The following is a 23,265-nucleotide window of genomic DNA, read 5'->3' as shown; positions in this document are numbered from 1 at the left end:
AAAGTCACATTTTTTTTGTTGTTCCTATAGTTACTCTTTTTTTTTTTTTTTTTTAGTCAATTGGTTTTGAGATTCCAAAATTGCAACTGAGAGTGCCTATGGAAAATTTCATTGTAATGAAAATTTGTTTGAAAATAGTTACAAGGCCTTTCAAACTTAACCAAAGATGTAACTCTGTTGTCACTTTGCTTCCTGTAGTCCAGCCAAACCGAAGAACATAGAGCTGAATTTTAAAGCATCTACAAATCAAGAAAATTTAGAAAGTGAGCAGGATACTCTTGAAAAACCAGTTAATAAAACCAACAACAACATTGCCAACAAAATTTCCTTGTTTGAGAATAAATGTGCTAACCAAAGCCAGAGGCCTGGTGACATCCCTGCTTCAAAAACTAGCATTGTACCGAACACATTTGTTGGTCGAGCAAAGCTGAAGTTTGGAAAACAGCCTAAGGAGAGTGAGCAGCCTGATAAAACCTTAACTAAGCAAAACAGTCGCCAGAAGCTATTTGAGAATGGCACAGCAGAGAAAGAAAGCGCTGTAGAATTAAAAGGCAGACATGAAGACAGCTCTGCCTCCTATGAAGATATTGGGAAGACAACAGAACTTAAAGTGAAAGCTGCAATATCCCTTTTTAACCAAAACAGCAAAACTGATGCTGGTAGTGTTTCTCTGAAGCAGCTTGATCAAGAGTTAATCACAGCCAAAAAAGAAAGCTCACCTTTTAAACCATCTTTGCACTTGCCCAGTAAAAGTGAAAACACTCAGGATAGTTCCTACCAAAGAAATAACACAAGCCCAGAGCTCCACAACAATGAGGAAAGGATGCTGCCAAACACAGAGGTTTTATTGCCTTCCAGTGATGATAAATACCCTCTACCGTCTCATCAGGCTTCTATGTCAGACCTTAAGAAGATGGAAAATGGAGATAAAAAGGCAAAGCCAGGAAATTTGAGCTTTGCAGCACTGCAGTACGATGACAGCAGTCCAGACAGCGTATTGATAGCAGAGCACAACATCAATGCACAGCAGAGCCCAGGCAGAACTTGCAATGGATCTGCTGAAGAGGACAGCGTTTTTGACTCCCCATCTGACATGAAGAAGTTTGCTGAAACAATCAAAAACTTGGACAGCTCTGTGTGCTTACCCCAGAAAAAGAAGAGATCAAAGCTTCCCAAGTCCCCAGCACCCCACTTCGCAATGCCTCCCATCCATGAAGACAACTTGGAGAAAGTATTTGATCCTAGTGTGTTTACTTTTGGCTTGGGACTGAGAAGGGAAAAAGCTCAGGATCTGTTACCAGCCCAACAAATTAAACTGCAAAGCCTGGAAACGATAGCCAGAGTCAGGCCCAAGCGTGCATCGACAGAGCAGAGCATCATATTCAAAGCCCTGCAGTCATGCACCAGAGAGGAACCTGCCTTTGCTCAGGAAATGAATGGGAAAGAGACCTTTGATGGCACAGATGGGGAAATCAAGAGATCCCGCCTTGAAAAAAGCTCCCTGTTCTCAAGCTTGCTCTCTTCTACATCTAAAGAAAAGTTTTTTAATCCCTCTGTCACCTCAGTAAATAACACCCCAGCAGCTTTTGCAACCGACTCCTCAGGGTTGCCTCCTTTGCAGCAGGATGCTTCTGGGCCATTTGGCATGCCTCAAAAGCCTGAGGTAATAAAGATAATTCATTAAATGCAGCCATATAACATTTCTGCTGCCTGCTGAATGACTGTTAATTTTGATTTTTTTGCAATTCAGTCTCTTTCAGATATGAAGTTCCCAGGTTTTGTGGAGAAGTACATGCAAGCAGATAGTGCCACAAACGAGCTCAGTTTACAGATGCCCAGCTATGGGAACCCCGAGAAAAGCTTTTCCAGCTGGTTAGGGACAAGCAGATATGAATCAAATGTCCCCACTGGTTTATTAGATGTGGATGTAAGTATTGCTTTGTTTAAAATCTGCCTGGAAATTTATCCAGCTTCTATATTTTCTGTAGATGCTGCACATACATCATTTTGCTTTGCTTCCCCTTTCAGGGACATACAAATAGGGATGGCACAGCTGGGTGTAGAGGCCTGGCATGGCAAGGGGGTGTGTACACACAGGATGCTCTTCAGGGAAGCCCACTAGGCTCCAAAGAGTCCCAGTACTTGTGCAGCACTATTGTTGGTCCTGAAATGTCTTGCTCAAGTTAGGCACTGAGAATGTTTGTGTGATGCATACCTACTGTGCATCTTCCACTAAGAAATGATGATGCAATGGCTAATGGGTAATGTGAAGGAAAAGAGTAAGGACAGCCCGAAACAATGACTGTGGCATTCCTTAAAACACAGTACAAGTTCTAACTGGAATTGAAGCACAGGCTGAAAAAAAAACCCAGTCATGCTTCAACATGTCTTGATGATGCCTACAATAATCTGATGGTGGTTAGGAGCTCTGTCCTGAGACCACTGCCTGTCCTGGGTGCTGATTAATCTGTTCTCCTCAGTCCCTTGCACATGTTGCTGGTTACCTTAGGCTTTAACATATTTAGAAGATGTTTATTTGGGGGGTTTGGTTGGGTTTTTGTATGAATAGTTCCTAGGAGACCAGGACCCTGTTCTAGAATGAGTAGTCCTGCCCTTGTTAGGAAACTGAACACATAATTGCAAGGCTTGCTTTATTTGTTTTAGGATGACGTGATGCAACCACAACTTTCCCACATATTCTGTGTCATGTAATTTACCACTGGCTACAGCATTGGTTTAGATTTTGGATACCTCCATGTGCTTTCTTTGTTCTCAGCTTTTTTTAGGCTATTACTTATCACACAGCCTCACACATTTTAGGGAAACCTCTCTTGCTCCAAGGTGTTCAGCACCACTTGGATTCCACTAGTTAATTCATACATGTATATGCTATCTTGCCTCCTGTCTTTATGTTCCTTCAGAATTATTTCCTCCCTTATGGTTAGCAGATATTAAAACTTTCATCAGTATCTTCATCATTGTAGTGTGTATTTTGTTATGGCAGCTTTTAAAGTAGTCCTTTTGCTATAAAATTCCTGGAATACATAGAGGAAGCTGATAGAAGGATTTTGAAGCTTTTCAAGTCTGAGTTGGCTTCAATGTGATGCTAATTCAGAGTTTGAAAACAAAAAAAAAAGTGTTAATTTGTACATCTATTGCTCTTCAGGAAGAAGGAATTGAAGCAGTAAGTGTGAGTAGTTGAAGCGTTAACAGCTTTCTACTATGCAGGCTAAATTTGATTTTCTTTCACTAGCTCTGGTTCTTTTTTATAGTTGAGCATCTTTATTGACTACGTTTTTGGTTTGGGGTTGGGTTTGGTTTGGTTTTGTTATGGTGACTTTTATCTCCCCACTGTCTATTAGGCACTTTCAAGAAATGGACAAAGTAAAATCAATCCCAGGCCTGGCAAGGTGAGATCAGTTTCATTATCTTCACTACTCTTCTCTATACTGAACTCATAGCAATACAGAATTACATCTTGTTGGTGTTTGTTTTGGGTTTTTTTGTTGTTTGTCTTTTTTTCAAACAGCTGGTGATATACTGTGAATCAGACTGCCAAAAAAATGGTATTGAAGTTTTCCATGATGTTCTGGATTGCAGTTCTTGGGTTCTGTCACCAACAATTTTAGTCAAAGTCATCAGAGGATGGTAAGACATAGACTTTTACTCTTTGTCATTGGTCTGTCCAAGAATCTTTTGAAGCAGAACCAGCATGCAGTTGACAATAAGCCTGGCTTGCAAATGGCAGTGCAGTGTAGACACCTGTGAGCAAGAAATGTGGCATTTTGCCTCTGCAGTAGGATGTTCTGGGCCATTAAGCTTCCTTTGCTGAGAAGCATCTTAGCATCTGGGAGCTCCATCTGACAAGATGTTAGCATCTGGAGGGATGCATCATTTCATCAGGCACAGGGTGAACTGAAGATTCTACCTGGCTGTGCTGCCCTTTGATTCCTCTCCCCTTTTTGCATAGTATTTGGATTGACTAAAAGTCTAACAGAGGAATTTAAAGCCAGGTCTGACATGGGTTTGGATGCAGAAGATGAATTCCATACCCAAAGCAATAAGGTGGTACTGTAGAGATAATCAGCTGCTTCTCTGGTAATTCTCCCTGATTCTGGAGGGAATTTTTCTCTACAAGCTAGATTGCCTAAGAGTAATTCAAGGCAGTTAATCTCCTACATTCTTCATAGCCTTAGCAGAACAGCCATTATTCATGTGGAGAGTGTGGCAAGTTTAAGTTATGGGCAGGCTATAACATGGCCAACCAGCAGGTTCTCAAATGATCTGATAGTAAGCTGCAGAAGCAAGGGCTAGCTGCAGTAGGAGGTAGTGGGGAGCACACTGATTGCTGTTTAGTTTCAGAAAACTTGAATGAAAATCCATCTGTGTGAAGGAAGTCTTCTTTTCCAGCATGAACCTAGGGGACTGGGGTTTTTCCTAACCCCTCTTCAACAGAGATCTCCAGGAGAGGTTTTTATATTTGCAGATAGAGTTTTTATCTAGCTCTATGTTCAAACCTGTCATTAAAAACAAAGTTGTGCTTGTCCTCTGAGCATTCCTATCATCCTTTGGCACACCTATTCCAGCCCCTGTGGAACTTCAGGCTGTGATTCAAAGGATCCAAGTAGCTTCTCTGTTTATACATGACACAGCAATCTGCAGTGTCAACGTTTTCTGACCTGCAGATAGGTTCTGATTAGCATCTCATGCAAACTTTGGTGTCCATAGACAGGTGTCTTGCTGCCCCAAATCATCAATTTGAAAAGGTGGAGAAGTTTCTGATTCAATTACAAAGTCAGCAGTAGGCATCTTTGTGTTTAGCATTGCTTTAAAAGGTCTCAGAGAGACCAGAAATGGCTTGAATCAGCTCTGCTGGGCAAAGAAGCTCTATTGGGGTGGCTGGAAGGGTCTGGAAACACTACTTATGAAAGGATTTGTTAAATGGGAACATGAGTTTTGCAAACCACACTTGCTAAAGCACCATTAAAAATGAGGCATTTTTCTTTTAAGCTGGATACTCTATGAGAAACCAAATTTTGAAGGCCCCTCTATTCCCCTGGAAGAAGGAGAGCTGGAGCTCCCAGATATTTGGGGCACAGGTACTTCTGAAGAGGAAAATGAATGCAAATCCCCACAGCCTGCAGTGATTGGATCAATAAGACATGTTGTTAAGGCAAGTAGTAGAAGTAAAGAACATTTTGCATAGGTCTTAATGTTAGGTGATGTTTACTGATCCCAAGTGTGATTGGTGCATTAGGACACAAGTGTAACATGAGTTGTAAATGTGTGAAAGAGTCTTCCATGTTCAATTTCTTGTTTAATCACAAAATAAGTGTGGGGGGTTTGCACAGTGGGGGTTATGCAAACATCCACTGGAAGGAAGGGGCAGGGAAAAAACTGTGTGGGTTTTGTTAGAATAGCCTTCAAAGTGATATGTAGAGCATATGTTTTGTAGCCTGGTCAGTGTCTCAGGGTAACAAACATCCCAAAAACCCTTCAGTAATTCCACAGACTCATGTTTTCAAAAGACGTACTGGTTTTCCCTTTTGATTATTCAATATAAACCAAATTTATGCTCAACTCGAGCTTTAGTGTCACCTACCAAACCTTGTTTGATCCTCAAAAAATAGCCCCATATGCACAGACTTACCAGGGAGCTGCTTTCACACGTGGTGGAAGAGCCTTCCTGCATGCATTTTTAACCTATCCTTAAGTAGCTGCCTTTGCATGTTGCCAAACCCAAGAGTGAGCGATGAAGTTATTTGAAAGGAAAAAGGAGGAATATGTGTGGCTTGCAACTACAATTCTTGATTAAACTGTTCTCTTCAAGAATGGCTTGCTTGGTGTTATCTTGGGGTTTAATTTGCTAGAGGAGATCTTAACTGAGGAAAGAAGATGCAGATGGCAGAATGTAAACAGTGTAAATGCTGACTGTGAGTGAACGTCTCGGTCCAAAGGCAAGCTGGCCTAGTTAGGCTTTTATTATGGGCATCCAACAGAAGTAGCAATTGGGGAATGGGGGGGAAACAGTTTCAAAATGTGTTTGGTTGTGTACAATAATTACAGAAGTGGCAGCAGAGGTGGAGTGATGATGGCCATCTTCGTTTTTTCAGGATTACAGAGTTTGTCGAATTGATTTGTACACAGAAGCGGAAGGGCTGGGAGTTGTGACTTCCTTTTTTGATGACACTGAGGAAACAGGGGTGTTTGGCACCACTCAGAAGACTTGTTCAATCAAAGTGCACTGGGGCATGTGAGTATGTAGCTCTGTGTGAGCGTGTGCTGCTATGAAAGGAATTTGCTCTAAGCCATGAGTTACACCTGTCAGACATGCGAGCAGGCTGTGTTTACCCTGGTCCTATATTTTGGTGCTCCTCGTTGACAGCATCATTAGGACATCATTGTAATGCTGCACCCTTGGAAAGGCTGACCTCTTAAAAATGTTTTGCTAGAGCTAGTTTGAATTCTGCTTGCACGTAGCAAAGAGAGTGATTCTCGTGTATTTGTAGCAAAAGAATGAGTTTGCCTCTCCTGCTCTTTCTCCTTCAGGCAAACCTATCATAAATGAGAGCAGTGCCATGAGCTGTTATGATAGGATCATGTTTCCTCCTTGCTTTGCTCTAAATTGGAGACATTCAAGATCAGACTTGATGTGTCCCTGGGCAGCCTGATCTAATTGGAGGTGTCCATGCCTCACTGCAGGGAGGTTGGACAAGATGAGCTTTGAGGGTTCCTTCCAACCCAGTGCAATTTGTGAATCTGTGTGTGAACTTGAAATCATTGTACTCAAAGGACATTCTCAAGCCTTTGTGCTACAAAATAAGGCTTAATGTCATGTGTGAACACTGGAAAGCATTCTTGTATTTCACAGTGTGTCAGTGGTGATGTTTAGAACGTGTGTATCACCTGAAAATCTCTCTCCATCTGAGTCAGGAGTGTAATGTCATGAACTAAGTAAGTTTTGATGAGAAAGGAGGCCAAGATGCTGTGCCAGTGGTAGTTGTAATAACAAACTGAAATTTAATAACAAACTGAAACTAAATTGGTACTGAAAACATGTCTCAAAGGGGTCCTGGGGAAAATATGCAGAAAAGGGAGGCTTCTTTTGGAAAAAGTGAGAGAATGGAGCCACTTTCAATGATGTTAGGTCCTGCAGAACCTTTTACAGGGTATACAGACCTTGGTTGGTACCTGTTGGCTGTGTTGTGTTTGGGTACTGATAGCTTTTGCTTCACTGCAGGTGGTCTATTTAGCTATCAAAAACTGCCCAGCTGCAGACAAGAGTTAGATACCACTGCAAACTTGTATTCAGATGTGCCCACAGGATAGATGGGGCATTTGAGTTGCTAGCTGAAGGGTATTTTTTCTGATTAAATCTTTACACCTTGGTTTGGGGTAAAAAGGAAGCACTCAGGTATACAGGGGAATTTTAAGATGTTGAAGTAGTTGGTTCTCTGACAGGTTATTTCTGTTGAACTGCAAGCTTAATCCAAATGACATGTCTGCCAACAGTAATGAAATCAGGTATTATCTGGAGGTTGATTAGTAATTAACTCCATCTACCTCTTCACCTTATCTCTATCCCTCACTTAAAACTTTTCTGTGAATAGTGAAATGACAAAATGTTTGGAAGGGCAGCAGAGCCTGGGCACATCTCTCAGACTTCAGACTGCTTCTTAATTTGCTTCAGTGGGACAACCTCTTTTTTTTTTTTTTTTTTTTTTTTGCACTAAATCTGTGTGAACTCTTACAGCCTTAATTTCTTTGTCCTGCATTTGGATCCCTTGAAGGAAAGCAGACTAATATTTGCACCAGAAAGCGAAACAGAGAGCTGAAAAATAATCTTCTTCAAATGTCAGTTCATTAGTCCAGTGTAGAAGGAAGTTGCTTCTGCCACTTGCTTGCATGAGAAAGTCAGTAAATTGCTGCTGCTTTTTTTGCTTGCTGCAGGGTTTTTTTCTTTCTTCTAGTTTATAGGCATGGCACAGTCAACTTTACTGGCAGTTGAGGGAGGCTGTGATTCTGAGTAACCTTGCTGTGTGGGTGTGGTTGTATCATCTTAAAGTTTCCCAGTGTTCATGCTTAATTGTTGTTTACTAAGAGCTGCCAATAAAAATGAGTCAGTGCACCTTTATCTTCTGATTGTGCTGCCTCTTTGGTCTTCCATCTGTTTAAATTCTTGCAGTGAAGTTAGAATCACAGAATCATTTAGGTTGGAAAAGACTTTTAAGATCATTGTCCAAGCACTAACCTAGCACTACCAAGGCCACCACTAAACCATGTCCCTCAGCATCACATCTTCACATTGTCTAGACACCTCCAGAGATGGTGACTCCATTGCTTCCCTGGGCAGCCTGTTCCAGTGCTTGGCAGCCCTTCTAGTGAAGAAGTTTTTCCTCAGTGTCCACTGTAAACTTCCCCTTCTGCAACTTGAGTCTTTTTCCTTTTGTACTATTGCTTGTTCCTTGGGAGAAGAGGCTGACCCCCACCTGGCTCCAGCCTCCTTTCAGGGAGCTGTAGAGAGCAATGAGGTCTCCCCTCACCCTGCTTTTTTCTGCAGGCTGAACAACCCCAGTTTCCTCAGCTGCTGCTCACAGGACTTGTTCTCCAGGCCCTTAACCAACCTCACTGCTCTTTTGCATGCATTCCAGCACCTCGATGTCTTGCAGTGAGGGGCCCAAAACTGAAGGCAGTATTCAAGGTGTGGTTTCACCAGTGCTGATTACAGGGGGACAGTCACCTCTCTAGTCCTGTTGGCCACTCTTATTTCTGATGCAGGATATTTCTAGAATAAAAATAAGACTTGAAACTTACTTCAGCCTTGAAACTTCAGTCCAAACTTTGGATTGCCTTCAGATAAGACAGAGTCAAATCCTTACCTGTGTGTTCATTGCACTGATTAACTTTTTTTCCCAGCCTGTTGAAACAAAACACTTCTGTTACTGGTTCCTGCACAGGCAGATGCCAGCTTGTAGCTGGCAATTTTGACAGTAATGAAACAAAGTTTTATTAGGGGTGCAGTGATGTCTTTAGTTAAAGTAACCATATTGTCTTGTTTTTCACTGTTCAGAAATGTTCTGGAGGTTTTTATCTCTTGCTTTCCTCCTCCCACCCCTCTTCTTTCAGATGGCTAATTTATGAAGAACCTGGTTTCCAGGGGGTCCCTTTAATGTTGGAGCCTGGTGAATATCCTAATTTGGCATTCTGGGAGAAGAAGGAAGCCTACATCAGGTCCATGAGGCCCTTGAAAATGGTAAAATACTGTTGTTATGATTCGCAAGTTCCATGATCTATGCTTGTGTTCAAGTGGTTGTGTTTTTTCAAGGCTCACTAAAAGGAAACTCTTTAAAACCCAAATGTTTCAGCCTATAAAACTCTTGAACTTTCAGCATATGATTGTATCCATTTCTGCCTCCTTATTTTCACTCATGTTCTTCAAGGAGAGTTTCACCTTAATTCTGTCTTTTTGTGAAGAGTTGTAGTTGCATATAAATTGTCTAAGTACAGACAACTTACTTTTTTCCCCTTTTCTTTTGCCTTTTTTTTTTTTTTTTTAACAGGGTGGTCGCAAAGTTGAATTCAGTGGAGAGCCAAAGGTAAAAGTCAATATTTATTTGATTGTCCAAAGGTATTTTTTAACACATGCAATGTACATGGGTAGATAAATAGATCTTGACTGGGAACCACCTGCTGGTGGCTAGTGGCTGGTCCTGCTGTATGTGACCACAGCATGAAACTGCAACTTGTGTCACGTTTATGTATCCATCACATGGATTGAAGCTGGGAGTGGAGAGGTTTAGACTGAATATTAGAAAGAAATTCTTTACAGTGAGAGTGGTGAGACACTGCAACAGGTTGCCCAGGGAGGTTGTGGATGCTTCCTCCCTGGTGGTGTTCAAGGCCAGGCTGGATGAGGTCTTGAGCAACCTGGGCTGGTGGAAGGTGTCCCTGCCCATGGCAGGAGGTTGGAACTGGATGATCTCTAAGATCCCTTCCAACCCAAACCGTTCTATGAATCTTTACATGCCAGTATGAACAGCAGATGGACATTGAACATTCAAACCCTCATGTTGCCTTTCTAAGGGAAAGACCTCTTGGAGAGAACAGTGAGGTCCTACTAATTAGTTTTATAGTCTTGCCTTCACCTTCTATGTGCCCATGCAAAAATAAACTCATCAGAATCTATCATGCTCTCTGCAACTCTCTCTGTTTTTTTTTTTTAACTTCATTTCTCCTACAGGTCATTGTTTATGAGAAGCCTTTATTTGAAGGGAGGCATGTGGAAATAGAATCAGAGATCCTTATGCTTGATGACAAAGAATCAGAAGAAAAAACAAGACTTCCACTTGCATCAGTGGGATCCTTGAAAGTACTAGGAGGAGTGTAAGTGTGGGAAAATACCAGCAATATTACCCCTTCCCTTGAAGTGATGACTCCATAGGCTGGAAAAGCAGTGAACGTATTCAGTGCCCATTTATTTTCTCTCTTTTCCTAGTTTTTTGGGTGTAAGATACATGCCTGGGTTAAATGTGCAAGAGAACAAATGTCACACATCTGTATCTGCTCCATAACAACAGGGGGTGGGGGGGTATTTTGCTTTCTTACATCCAATTGTGACTTATTTGCATTCTTTTACTTTTCTGCTCCAACTCTGAAAAGAAATTAAAGGCATAGCCTTCAAACCACCATTTTCACACACAGGCTCTGTTGTTGTTGTTGTTGTTGTTTAGTTGGGTTGCTTATGAGAAGCCTGGGTTTGAAGGCCACCAGTACCTGCTGGAAGAAGGAGCATATCAGGACTGGAGAGACTGGGGTGGCTATGATGAAAAGCTGCAGTCCCTGCGACCCATCCTCGGCGTGAGTTGAAAGAAGAGGGAGCGGGCATCTCCTGAGTGCACCCAGAGGGGACCTGTTGCATTTTCCTGATGATGCTTCTCTTTGTTTTAAACAGGATTTCAGCAGCTCCCACATGATAATGTACAGTGAAAAAGACTTTGGATCCAAGGGTTCCAACATCAATGTATTAGGAATCATCTCCAATTTGAAAGACACTGGATACGGGCTGAGGACTCAGTCTATAAACGTGCTGAGTGGCGTGTGAGTGATGCTGTTAATTGCTGTTCAATGTGCTGTTCTTTGGAGAATTTGACAGTGTTTGCAGAGGTTTTTCAGCACTTTCACTCCTCATGTCAGTGTGCAGTCTTCAGGTAACATTTTTCTGCCCTTCACTGCAGAATGTGACCAGTCAAGTTTGTCTGAGTGTGTGCTGAAAAACAGTTTTCTTCTCATAAGAAGATCAGCTATTGGCTTACATCCTGGGGTGCAGTAGAGGAGTGTGGTGAGAAGAAAGGTTCTTCTCCCCCTCTGCTCTGCTCTGGAATATTGGGTTCTTTTTTTTAGCACAGTGGTTCCCAAAACTTTGCTTTGGCATGGCCATTAACAGCTCATACTTCATGCCATGTGTTGTCACACACAGCTGGTAAGTCCATCGGCTTTGCTGTCCAAGGGCTGAACACCTCTGCTGTGAGGACAGGCTGAGGGAGCTGGGGTTGTTCAGCCTGGAGAGGAGAAGACTCTGGGGGGTCTTCGGAGCTGTCTTTCAACGCTGAAGGAAGGAAGGCTGAAAAGGGATTTTTCATAAGGGTGTCTAGAGACAGGACAAGGGAGAATGGTTTGATGCTGAGGGAGAGTAGGTTTAGACTGGATCTTAAGAAGAAGTTCTTCAGTACAAGGGTGGTGAGACTCTGGAATAGGTTTCCCATGGAGGTTGTGGCTGCCTCCTCCCTCGGGGTGTTCAAGGTGAGGCTGGAGAAGGCCTTGAGCATCCAAGTCTAATTTGAGAGGCATCCCTCCCCATGGCAGGGAGGTTGGAGTAGATGATCTCTAAGGTCTCTTCCAACCTGATCCATTCTAGGATTCTGTGGTTTGATTTTTTGGGGTTTCTTCAGTACATCAATTGCAGATAGAGTTTCACAGCCTAGGAGACTGCATCAAAGTACTCTGGAAATAGAAGCAAGCATTAGCAGTCCAGTATCCAAATGTACAAAATTACTTAAGGTAGAGGAACCAAAAGTATATGAGACATCCAGTCTCCCTCCCTGCTTGGTATGCAAGTGACTTGCTGAAAGCTCTGCCTTACCCAGCCACACCCTGAACCTTTCTGTGTGTTATCTGTGCAATATCTCTGCAAGTTTTGTCTGGATAAAGATTGCAGAACCAAGCTCAGTGCATTCCAGAGGAATGGGTTTCATTTGTATCTGGATATGGTGTGACGACAGTTTTCCTTCTGCCTGGTGACCTTTGAAGCCACTGTGTCCTCCTGCCTTCTGTAATGTGCAAGGGAGATTCAGGGGAAAGAGTCATCTCTGAAGGTTGGGAAACAAATTGTGGGTTACCTATGATGTCCTTTGTGTAGCTGTGTCTGAGCAGCTGAGATAGGAATCATCCTTGAGTTCAAGTGTTCCAGTAATTAAGGGTGACTCTGATGGTAAAGGCAGCCAGAAGTCATTACAAACAAAACTGCTGTCCCGCAGACTGTGCTCCTGCTCCTCTAATCTCACCTGGTAGCCTCTTAATGGTGTCATTTGTAGCAAGAAGCTTTTAAAACATTTAGTTCCATTGTTCATAGCAGGTGACTAGCCCTCAGCTCTCGACAGTCTTGTAGGACCTTTTCCTTCCCAAAGAGGGTTTGGGGTTTTGTGGTGGTGTTCTTACTAACTGCTAGTGTGTCAGAAAGGTTGAATGATTCATGGGGAGTTCTGCTTGGGAATAAAATGCTTTACTTTAAATGCTAACCAACTGTGTGCAGGTAGAAAATTTTTCTATCTTTCCTTCCAAGAAATCAGGCATAGAGTGATGAATAATCCATTGAGCAATTTCCTGGGCTGCAGTGTAGGTGATGCCATAGTGAAGTGTAAAAGTAAAAGCTTTTCCTAATATTTCCAAGTGACCTTCCTGGTATCATATTGAAAATACTTTAAAAAAGGTTCAAGGCTTCTTAGATTTTTTTTTCCCCCTTTTCTAGAGATTTTTGAACTACAGGTATGTGGGCTAAGCAGTTATTGCAGTAGGAGATAACAGATGATCTATATTGCTCACATAATTAACTTGATTGCTCTGTAATATAAAGGGTATATCAAAGAAAGGAAAGCCTGACACAGCAGTGCACAGATGCCACTCAACAAGTTCTAGGCTGAATTGCATCTCTGAACTGTGTGCTGCAGCCAGCCAGCTCTGTTGGAGTCAATATTCCATTTGGGGGTGACAGAGCAGTAGCTGTATTACAATTTCCAGCTATAATGTTTCTGAAGGACGTTTCCAAGCAATATTTTAACCATCTTTGCTAAACCCACTGTAAAGACATCCCCAAGAAATGATATCCTCAGGTGATGAGGACTGACTTCTGAAAAATGAAAATGTTTTGCTCTTGAGCATTCTTCAGAGACTGGCCAAGCACAAAATCCAGGAAATTTTGTTCTCCTGAATTTGGGACTGCCTGAAAGTAAGAGAAGCCTTTCTTCTTTTAAGTAGTGTTTGATGTTTCCTTCCAAATTGGCAGAGCTGTAAGCAGTGTAAAATGGAAGTATTTACTAGCAACAGGTAACACCCTGCACAAGTTTAAGCAGGTACTAAAATCAACCGTTGTACGCTTTTGATTTCCCCTCTGCTGAAAAGCTCTTCAAGCTTACATCTAACGGCCATCAAAATCCCAGGAACTGCATGTTTGAAATATGCCTTTTCTTTATCCATAACCTCACTGAACTTCTGCCAAAACTACTGAAAAAGCCTCTGTCTTTTAGCTGATCCTTTTGGAACTTGGTGGAAGAGCTTTTCTGGATCTGTTTGGGTTTTTTTTTTTTTCCCACATAGGTGTTTGTGGTCCTGTAATCAGCCTGGGTTTCCCCTGATTTTCAAGTCATTAGCCCACAGTGCACATTTGGCTGTTTGCTTTGTGCATATGGGTGGTGATATTAAGGAAATTAGGTGATGAGTTGTTCATACAGGAGCCAGAAGGTAGTAAATTTAATATAGATGCACTTGGGAAGGTAGCATAGGTGAAGCTAAGGAGACATGAGGTACAGGAACAAACCTCACTAGGAGCTGAAAAGGGCAGGAGCCTGTGGGAGAGCACTGCAGAAAAAGCTTCCGCTTTCTTCCATCTCTGAGCTGAGATAAACTGGCATTCAAGAAATCCATGCAAGAATTCAGGAAATTGGTGTTCACAGGTGCCTGGGATACTAGGAAACATAAGCACAACGGGGGATGAGGAAGAATCTGTTTTCTCTCTTTCCTTATTATAAACAGAATTTTATTACTTTGTCCTTTCTGTTATTAATACTACTACAAATCTGCAAGTGCCCCTCATGGCCTATCTGATGAGCATGTATAGGCCACTTGTAATCTATTGCATCTATGTAGTAAAGCTTTAAAGATTGTGGCTTCTATTTCAGACCTCAGAGAGTGCCTGAAAGCTTACTCTTTACAGCTCTGACATTCAGTTGAATGAAAATGTTACTACATTCTGTAGGAGGTAGTCTGTAAATGTTCTACAGCTGAGAGAGGTCTTTCCAGGGTGTAGATAATCTGTCCTACCCTAAAATGAATGAGCAGTGCAAAAGGGGGATTGCCTCTCTCAGCATACCTGATGAGAAATGGTCAGTGTTTTAGAAGATAGACAGGCAAGATGAATCCTGGGCTAACCATGGGCAGAGCTGGTACCTGGCAGGTTGTCTGTGTGGGGGTTCTTTTCTTGGCTCTTCTTCCAGACACTGCATTTCCTAGATACCACGTTTAACAGAGTCATAGAATGGTCTAGGTTGGAAGGGACCTCCAAAGGTCATCCAGTCCAATCCCCTCTGCAGTCAGCAGGGACATCCTCAACTAGATCAGATTACTCAGAGCCCTGTCAAGCCTCAACTTGATTATGTCCAGGGATGGGGCCTCAACTACCTCACTGGGCAACCTGTTCCAGTGTTCCACCACCCTCATGGTAAGAAAGGAAAGCTACTCTATGTGTAACAGTGCAAAAAACATGTAAGTGATGGCCTTCTCTACATCTCTGGTTCCAGGGGCATGGATGGTGCAGAGGTGTGAAGGTCTCCAGCACCACCCTGCTAGCAACCTGGGATGAGGCTCTTGCTCAGCCTTACTAAAACAATTTTTAGGGCTAGAGGTTACCAAAACTGCTGTGTTAGAACTCACTCCCTCTGGGGCAGAATTGTTGTTACCATGCTGCAGAGCAGTACTTCAGTTTTTGTGGTGCCTGGCAGCTGGGATGTGACTCTTGCTCAGATATGGAGGTGATGTCTTCTCTCTCCAGGCCATCCTCTTAAGTCATGAAGCTGGATTAAAGCACTGCTGCTTCCTAGAGAGCAGGTTTGTCTGTCAGGTTTAGCTGGTGCTGAATTCAGCTGCCTGACCTTCACGTTGTTACAGCTCTCAGCAGCTTGTATGGGCTTCTGAATGACATGGAGAAGGAGAAGTGTTTCTCCAGTAAGTCCTGACTCCAGAAACTATCTAGAAACTGTGTGTGCTGACTTGCACAGGAGACTGGTGCTCCAGTCCCCTTGATTCTAACGGGAACAGGCGAGTGAGGCACCTTGGTTACTTCTGTGTTCAGGCTTGTTTCTAGATTGGGGGAAACAAAGTAACTGCTACCAAGAGGTTCCTGGGAGGCATCTGGCATGTTGTATCAGTCCCTTGATATCACTTGTTTGCATAGGTGTCAGTCAAAGTAAACTGTCATGCCCTGTGCTGGTACCCAAGACATCTAAGGAACATTTGCTGCAGTTCAGGAACCCCCAGGTTCACAGTTCTGGTGTGTGTGGCATACAGCTGGAGACACACCTGAGACATTGGAGATGTCTGCTCAGTTTCTTGTACATACCAGTGTCTCTTTGATGAATTAATATCAGGTGATTTTGAAATGTGTGCCTTCAAATATGCCTTAAGTAATTAGTGCATAACGAGTTAGAATAATTGATTATATCTGAGGCAAACCAAGAGATGTGAGGAGTGATAAATATGAATCACTGAACGTTGGCCATGGGCAAGTAATGGAGAATTCATAATGTCAGCACAGACCTGTTGATGCAGCTTTATTTCAGCTTGAAGTTAGCCCTCTTCTTACATCTGCAGAGGCTCTGGAGTAAGCCTGTGAGAATCCAGTTGCTCAGTGTGGGTTTAGATGAAGATGGTTAGGTGTAAGGTCCTGCACCTAGGTTGGAGCAATCCTAGATAACCAATACAGGGTGGGGGATGATGAGATAGAGAGCAGCCCTGCAGAAAAGGACTTGGACTGGGGGTGCTCGTGGATGAGAAGCTGGATATGAGCCAACAGTGTGCACTTGCAGCCCAGAAGGCCAGTGGCATTCTGGGCTGCATCAAAAGCAGCGTGGTCAGCAGATGCAGAGAGGTGATCCAGCTGCTTTACCCTGCTCTGTTAAGACCTCATGTGGAGTACTGCATCCAGCTCTGGAGCCCTCAACAAAGGAAGGACCTGGTGGAGGGGGATCCAGAGGAGGGCCAGAAAAATGATCAGGAGGCTGGAGCATCTCTCCTGCAAGGACAGGCTGCAGGAGCTGGGGTATTAGGAATAAGTTCTGCACCATGAGGGTAGTGAAACACTGGAACAGGTTGCCCAGGGAGATAGTTGAGGACCCATCCCTGGAAATATTCAAAGTCAGGCTGGACAAGGCTCTAAGCAACCTGATGTAATGAAATATGTCCCTGATGACCTTTGGAAGTCCCTTCCAACCCAAACCATTCCAGGATTCATATTGGCATAATAGGGTGAAGGAAGTGAAATTTGCATGGGGTTTGAAGTATCAGATCCATGGGTTTGCTTAGGATTTTATTAGCATCACAAGTTGGCACTTGAGGGGAGAAAATTTGCATTTGTTCTTACATTAAGAGAGCAATAAATGTCCACAGCTGTGTTTTGGAAAAGCAGTGTGACCTCTCCCCATTACCTTTCTCTTCTGTCTCCCTTAGGTGGGTGGCTTATGAGAATCCTGAGTTTACAGGAGAGCAGTACATCCTGTCTAAAGGGCTGTATCCCAGCATTGAGGCATGGGGGGGAAAGAACAGCAAAATATCTTCAGTTCAACCTATCATTATGGTAAGGAGTTAATTTTATACTGGTTTTGCAAGCTTCTCTGAAGTATTTGAATCTCTATTTGTTTTCTATCAAATGCAGTTTATTTACTTTTTGTGTGCTCTTTATTTCATCACCAGATAAAATACATTTTATTTTTTTTCTTTTCTCTCTTTTCCCCTTCAAACTTTTACAGGATATTGTTGGAAGCGAGAGGGGTAAAGTCAAGGTAAGATCCTTCTTTAAGTGCATGAAACACACTGTGTAGTGTCTGTGACCTGCATGAATAAAGAAATGGCTTTTTGTCTAGTGTGGCACCCAGGTATTTGCATAGCTGGTTGGCTAGTCAGACAATGAGAGCTGCAGGTGAAGGAAGGCTGCTTTCCAAACCTCTTCAGTAAGGCACATTAAGGCCCAAGGAAGGTGAGACTTAATACACAGCTGCCATCAGAACTGTCTCAAGGCACAGGCAATGTTTTGGTTCAGCCAGTGAGCTCTTTTGGGGTATCAGTGATTGTTCTGAGAAGCTGGAGCCCTCTTTATGCAGAGATCCAGGTGCCTGGATTCTGTTGCTGAGGCAAAGTCTTTACACGTTAGATTCATAGAATGTTTTGGGTTGGAAGGGACCTTGAAGATGATCTAGTTTCAAACCCTCAGCCATGGGCAGGGACACCTCCCACTTAGACCAGGTTGCTGTTCATGCTACAGCTGTGACTTAATTCCTTTTGCACTTAGCTCTTTGGTTAACAGTGGTTAATGGTGGTTGTACTTCAAGGGAATCTCACTTGCTCACAAATGCTGCTGAGTTGTGCTTAAGTCAGTGCCACCTTTGTCAATAACTAAGAGGAGGAAATGGCAGGGAGAACTTGTCTGCTCAGGGACTTAATGTATTTTATGTTGAATTGCCTCCTATGTGCCAATATTAATATGTAGCTTTGAGAGTGAGGCTAATGGGGGCTTTCACCATCCTATCATAATTCTGAACCTGTCATGTTTGTCCTTGTACAAAGTTACTATTTTTTCCCCCCCCCAGTCAAAACGGTGATACTCACGGAACCATTTAGTTCCATGCTTTTTAGTCATGGAACTAAAAAGCAAGGAGAAAAGGTCTTAGCTGTCTTGGTTTGCTTTCTTAATTAGTAGTATGCTCCTCTGGGATCTCCTGCATAGGGGTAATGTACAAGCTATGGGCAACACAGATCTCAAAGCTGCTTGTTTCCAGCCATGTGCATGAAAAATGATTTGCATCTCTATGTTATGTGGCTACTGAGAGCTTATCCTAAGGAAACAAAGAAGCAGTGGTTGTAGTCAACAGCCTGCATCCCTCGTCAGCACGTTCCTCTTTGGGCAAGGCTGTGCATGCCCACACTCTGTGTATCTGTTCAGGGTGAGTGCAGCTGGTAGGCATGTGATAATGTGACTCCTATGTCATCAGGGTTAATTACCCTCTAGCCAAATTAGCAGGTTTGCTGCTCACCATTCCTTTTATTTATTTATTTCTTAAGAAGGACAAAAGTGTATGGGTGCTGTATTCTCTCTTACCCTCTAAAGAGAGCAAGAGCTGCAGGGACTGTAGCAGGCACATGGAGCCCATCTCCCCTGGCAGCACACACCATGCCTGTTGGCATGCTGCTGGAGCGCTGTGCCAAGATGGGGCACCACTCATGCTCTGAGAGACAGAGAGTTCCCCTTTAGTGGGAAGAGTATGTCATTGGAAAATTAAATTATATATATTAATACATATAAAATTATATGTATTAAATACAATTATTAGATATAATTGAAATTTAAAAATTAAATTCTATATATTAGTATATAAAAATTATAAACTATATCTATTAAATTTAATTATTAAATACAATTTAAAATGGAAAAATAAATTACCATATCTCTTAAATACAATTGAAAATTAAAAATTAAATTATATATCTTATATTAATATATATAAAAGTATAAGTTACATAGTAGATAAAATTATTAAATAGAATTGAAAATTGAAAAGTAGATTATATCTCTTATATTAATATAGATAAAAATTATAAATTCTATTAAATAAAATTATTAAATAGAATTGAAATTTGAAAATTAAATTTAATATATTACTATATAGAAATATTCTAAATTATATCTATTAAATTCAATTATTAAATAGAATTGAAATTTGAAAATTAAATTATATATATTACTATATAGAAATATTCTAAATTATATCTATTAAATTCAATCATTAAATGGAATTGAAATTTGAAAATTAAATTATATATATTAATATATAAAAAATTCTAAATGATATCTATTAAATTCAATCATTAAATGGAATTGAAATTTTAAAATTAAATTATATATATTACTATATAGAAATATTCTAAATTATATCTATTAAATTCAATCATTAAATGGAATTGAAATTTGAAAATTAAATTATATATATTACTATATAGAAATATTCTAAATTATATCTATTAAATTCAATCATTAAATGGAATTGAAATTTGAAAATTAAATTATATATATTACTATATAGAAATATTCTAAATTATATCTATTAAATTCAATCATTAAATGGAATTGAAATTTGAAAATTAAATTATATATATTAATATATAAAAAATTCTAAATGATATCTATTAAATTCAATCATTAAATGGAATTGAAATTTTAAAATTAAATTATATATATTACTATATAGAAATATTCTAAATGATATCTATTAAATTCAATCATTAAATGGAATTGAAATTTGAAAATTAAATTATATATATTACTATATAGAAATATTCTAAATTATATCTATTAAATTCAATCATTAAATGGAATTGAAATTTGAAAATTAAATTATATATATTAATATATAAAAAATTCTAAATGATATCTATTAAATTCAATCATTAAATGGAATTGAAATTTGAAAATTAAATTATATATATTACTATATAGAAATATTCTAAATGATATCTATTAAATTCAATCATTAAATGGAATTGAAATTTGAAAATTAAATTATATATATTACTATATAGAAATATTCTAAATGATATCTATTAAATTCAATCATTAAATGGAATTGAAATTTGAAAATTAAATTATATATATTAATATATAAAAAATTCTAAATGATATCTATTAAATTCAATCATTAAATGGAATTGAAATTTGAAAATTAAATTATATATATTACTATATAGAAATATTCTAAATGATATCTATTAAATTCAATCATTAAATGGAATTGAAATTTGAAAATTAAATTATATATATTACTATATAGAAATATTCTAAATGATATCTATTAAATTCAATCATTAAATGGAATTGAAATTTGAAAATTAAATTATATATATTACTATATAGAAATATTCTAAATGATATCTATTAAATTCAATCATTAAATGGAATTGAAATTTGAAAATTAAATTATATATATTACTATATAGAAATATTCTAAATGATATCTATTAAATTCAATCATTAAATGGAATTGAAATTTGAAAATTAAATTATATATATTACTATATAGAAATATTCTAAATGATATCTATTAAATTCAATCATTAAATGGAATTGAAATTTGAAAATTAAATTATATATATTACTATATAGAAATATTCTAAATGATATCTATTAAATTCAATCATTAAATGGAATTGAAATTTGAAAATTAAATTATATATATTACTATATAGAAATATTCTAAATGATATCTATTAAATTCAATCATTAAATGGAATTGAAATTTGAAAATTAAATTATATATATTACTATATAGAAATATTCTAAATGATATCTATTAAATTCAATCATTAAATGGAATTGAAATTTGAAAATTAAATTATATATATTACTATATAGAAATATTCTAAATGATATCTATTAAATTCAATCATTAAATGGAATTGAAATTTGAAAATTAAATTATATATATTACTATATAGAAATATTCTAAATGATATCTATTAAATTCAATCATTAAATGGAATTGAAATTTGAAAATTAAATTATATATATTACTATATAGAAATATTCTAAATGATATCTATTAAATTCAATCATTAAATGGAATTGAAATTTGAAAATTAAATTATATATATTACTATATAGAAATATTCTAAATGATATCTATTAAATTCAATCATTAAATGGAATTGAAATTTGAAAATTAAATTATATATATTACTATATAGAAATATTCTAAATGATATCTATTAAATTCAATCATTAAATGGAATTGAAATTTGAAAATTAAATTATATATATTACTATATAGAAATATTCTAAATGATATCTATTAAATTCAATCATTAAATGGAATTGAAATTTGAAAATTAAATTATATATATTACTATATAGAAATATTCTAAATGATATCTATTAAATTCAATCATTAAATGGAATTGAAATTTGAAAATTAGTAATCCAAGCCAAACCCCTTTTCTGGCCCTTTGGTGAAGTTGTGCCCGTTCTGGCCATTCTGTGGGAATTTTGAACTCCAACTCTTCACCAGCAGACAGACCAAGGAGGCTCTTTGTCAGTGGTGGTTTGATGATTTGGTGTTTTGCTGAGCGATTTACAGCAGGGGGAACTTATTGGTATTGCTACCTTGCTGTCTTCAGCAGGGGCTGCACCAGTGAAGAGGTAACAATAACACACGTGTGGCTGAGGTGTTTTGAGGATGTTTGAATCTAACTGTAGAAGTAATGGTAGACAGGTATTACTGAGGGTTGAAGAATGAATTGTATTTAAAGATCTTTATCACTTTTTAAAGGTCCAGTTATTTTCAGAGCCTGAATTCAAGGGCAGCTGCCAAATATTTGAAAACAGCACAAGGTGTCTTGAGTCGTTCACTGTGAAGTCTTCAAAAATTTTGGGTGGCAGGTAAGTTCTATTGAATGAATATTGCAAAATCATTCAAATGCTGAAAGTTTGTGGAAAAACTTTCCTAGCTTCCTAACACTTGAAGTGGTTTCACATGTGGGGGCTGACAGAGAACAATGCTTTGCAGCCTGCACATCAGTCTTCAGCTTGTCAGGACAAACCATTGTAAATAACATTTCTGGCAGCAGCTCCTGCTAAAGGCTGAGAAACTCTTAGCAGCATGTTACTTGCACAGAATTCTTAAGAGGCAATTTCTTCTCCTTCTTCCTGCAGCTGCATAATGTATGACCAGGAAGAATTTTCTGGTAACCAGTATGTGTTGGAAGAAGGAATCTATCCTGATCTGACAGCGATGGGATGTTCGCCCCAAGCAGTGCTAAAATCTCTGCGGATTATAATCGTTGTAAGTAAAGCTCTTAGAGACGTTGTGAAGTTAAGAGAAGTTCTCTGGTGGCTCTGACTTCCTGCAACAGGGAAAATGCTGGAGACTCACAAACAACAGAGAAGGGTTTTGTCCCATGTTTGGGTTTGTGCAGTAGCAGTTAAATGTCTAACTGCCGCCAGGTGGTTTTGACCTCTGTTTTTGCAGAAGAGAGGACTTCACAGAAGCAGCTGCCTGGAATCGCACTTCTTAGTAACAGCTTATAACTGGAACAGGCTGCCCAGAGAGGTTGTGGAGTCTCCTTCTCTGGAGACATTCAAAACCTGCCTGGTTCCTGTGTGACCTACCCTGGGTGATCCTGCTCTGGCAGGTTGCACTCAGATGATCTCTGGGGGTCCCTTCCAACCCCTGCCCTCCTGTGATTCAGTAAAAAGAGCTGAGGATGTATCAGACAGACTCTTTATTTCCCCCTAGGAGAGACCATTTAGACTGGGTTGGGAAATGTCAGTAGGACAGTGTGAAGAAATATCTGTGTGTTTAAAAAGCAGCCTTAACCAAGCAACTTTGCATGACATACATGTAATTAAAAAAGACTATTGCTGTCAGCAGGGAAATGCACTTAGAGTTAATCACAAAATAATGCACCCTTCTAGATAAAGGAAAGCAACACCCAGTGCCAGCTGGCAAAATCAGACAGTGGTGGTGGTGGTGTTGTGTGTGGTGGTTACAAACTAAACAGCATTTACGTATTTTGTACACATCAGTGATGAGCAACAAGTTTGCTCAAGTCTAGAACTAATCATTATGATGGATCACTTCTGGAATCTGCAAGTATCTTGTAAGATCAAAGTAATTACTAGCAGAATGTGGTGAAGAATCCAGGAACTCAGGGCTGCATGAAGTTTTTAAAAAGGAG

At 39.4% G+C, this 23,265-nt stretch overlaps 1 protein-coding gene across 1 annotated transcript in view; it reads left to right on the top strand.

Annotated features, from left to right (window-relative positions):
• The window catches only part of CRYBG1 (crystallin beta-gamma domain containing 1), a 41,895-nt gene that overhangs the window by 6,651 nt on the left and 11,979 nt on the right, over nt 1-23,265 (top strand). Inside the window, exons 3-17 of the mRNA XM_054393147.1 lie at nt 199-1,663; nt 1,751-1,927; nt 3,363-3,410; nt 3,530-3,648; nt 5,011-5,173; nt 6,114-6,253; nt 9,127-9,253; nt 9,561-9,596; nt 10,241-10,383; nt 10,731-10,857; nt 10,952-11,097; nt 16,993-17,119; nt 17,292-17,324; nt 21,858-21,967; nt 22,241-22,370. Of these exons, the coding sequence (XP_054249122.1) occupies nt 199-1,663; nt 1,751-1,927; nt 3,363-3,410; nt 3,530-3,648; nt 5,011-5,173; nt 6,114-6,253; nt 9,127-9,253; nt 9,561-9,596; nt 10,241-10,383; nt 10,731-10,857; nt 10,952-11,097; nt 16,993-17,119; nt 17,292-17,324; nt 21,858-21,967; nt 22,241-22,370 (3,091 nt within the window). The remainder of the gene's footprint in view (nt 1-198; nt 1,664-1,750; nt 1,928-3,362; nt 3,411-3,529; nt 3,649-5,010; nt 5,174-6,113; nt 6,254-9,126; nt 9,254-9,560; nt 9,597-10,240; nt 10,384-10,730; nt 10,858-10,951; nt 11,098-16,992; nt 17,120-17,291; nt 17,325-21,857; nt 21,968-22,240; nt 22,371-23,265) is intronic.

This window comes from Indicator indicator, chromosome 27 (genome assembly GCF_027791375.1).
Source record: "Indicator indicator isolate 239-I01 chromosome 27, UM_Iind_1.1, whole genome shotgun sequence".
Classification (NCBI taxonomy): domain Eukaryota; kingdom Metazoa; phylum Chordata; class Aves; order Piciformes; family Indicatoridae; genus Indicator; species Indicator indicator.
The sequence above is the reverse complement of the archived record's forward strand: the minus strand, read 5'-3'. Positions and strand labels throughout refer to the sequence as shown.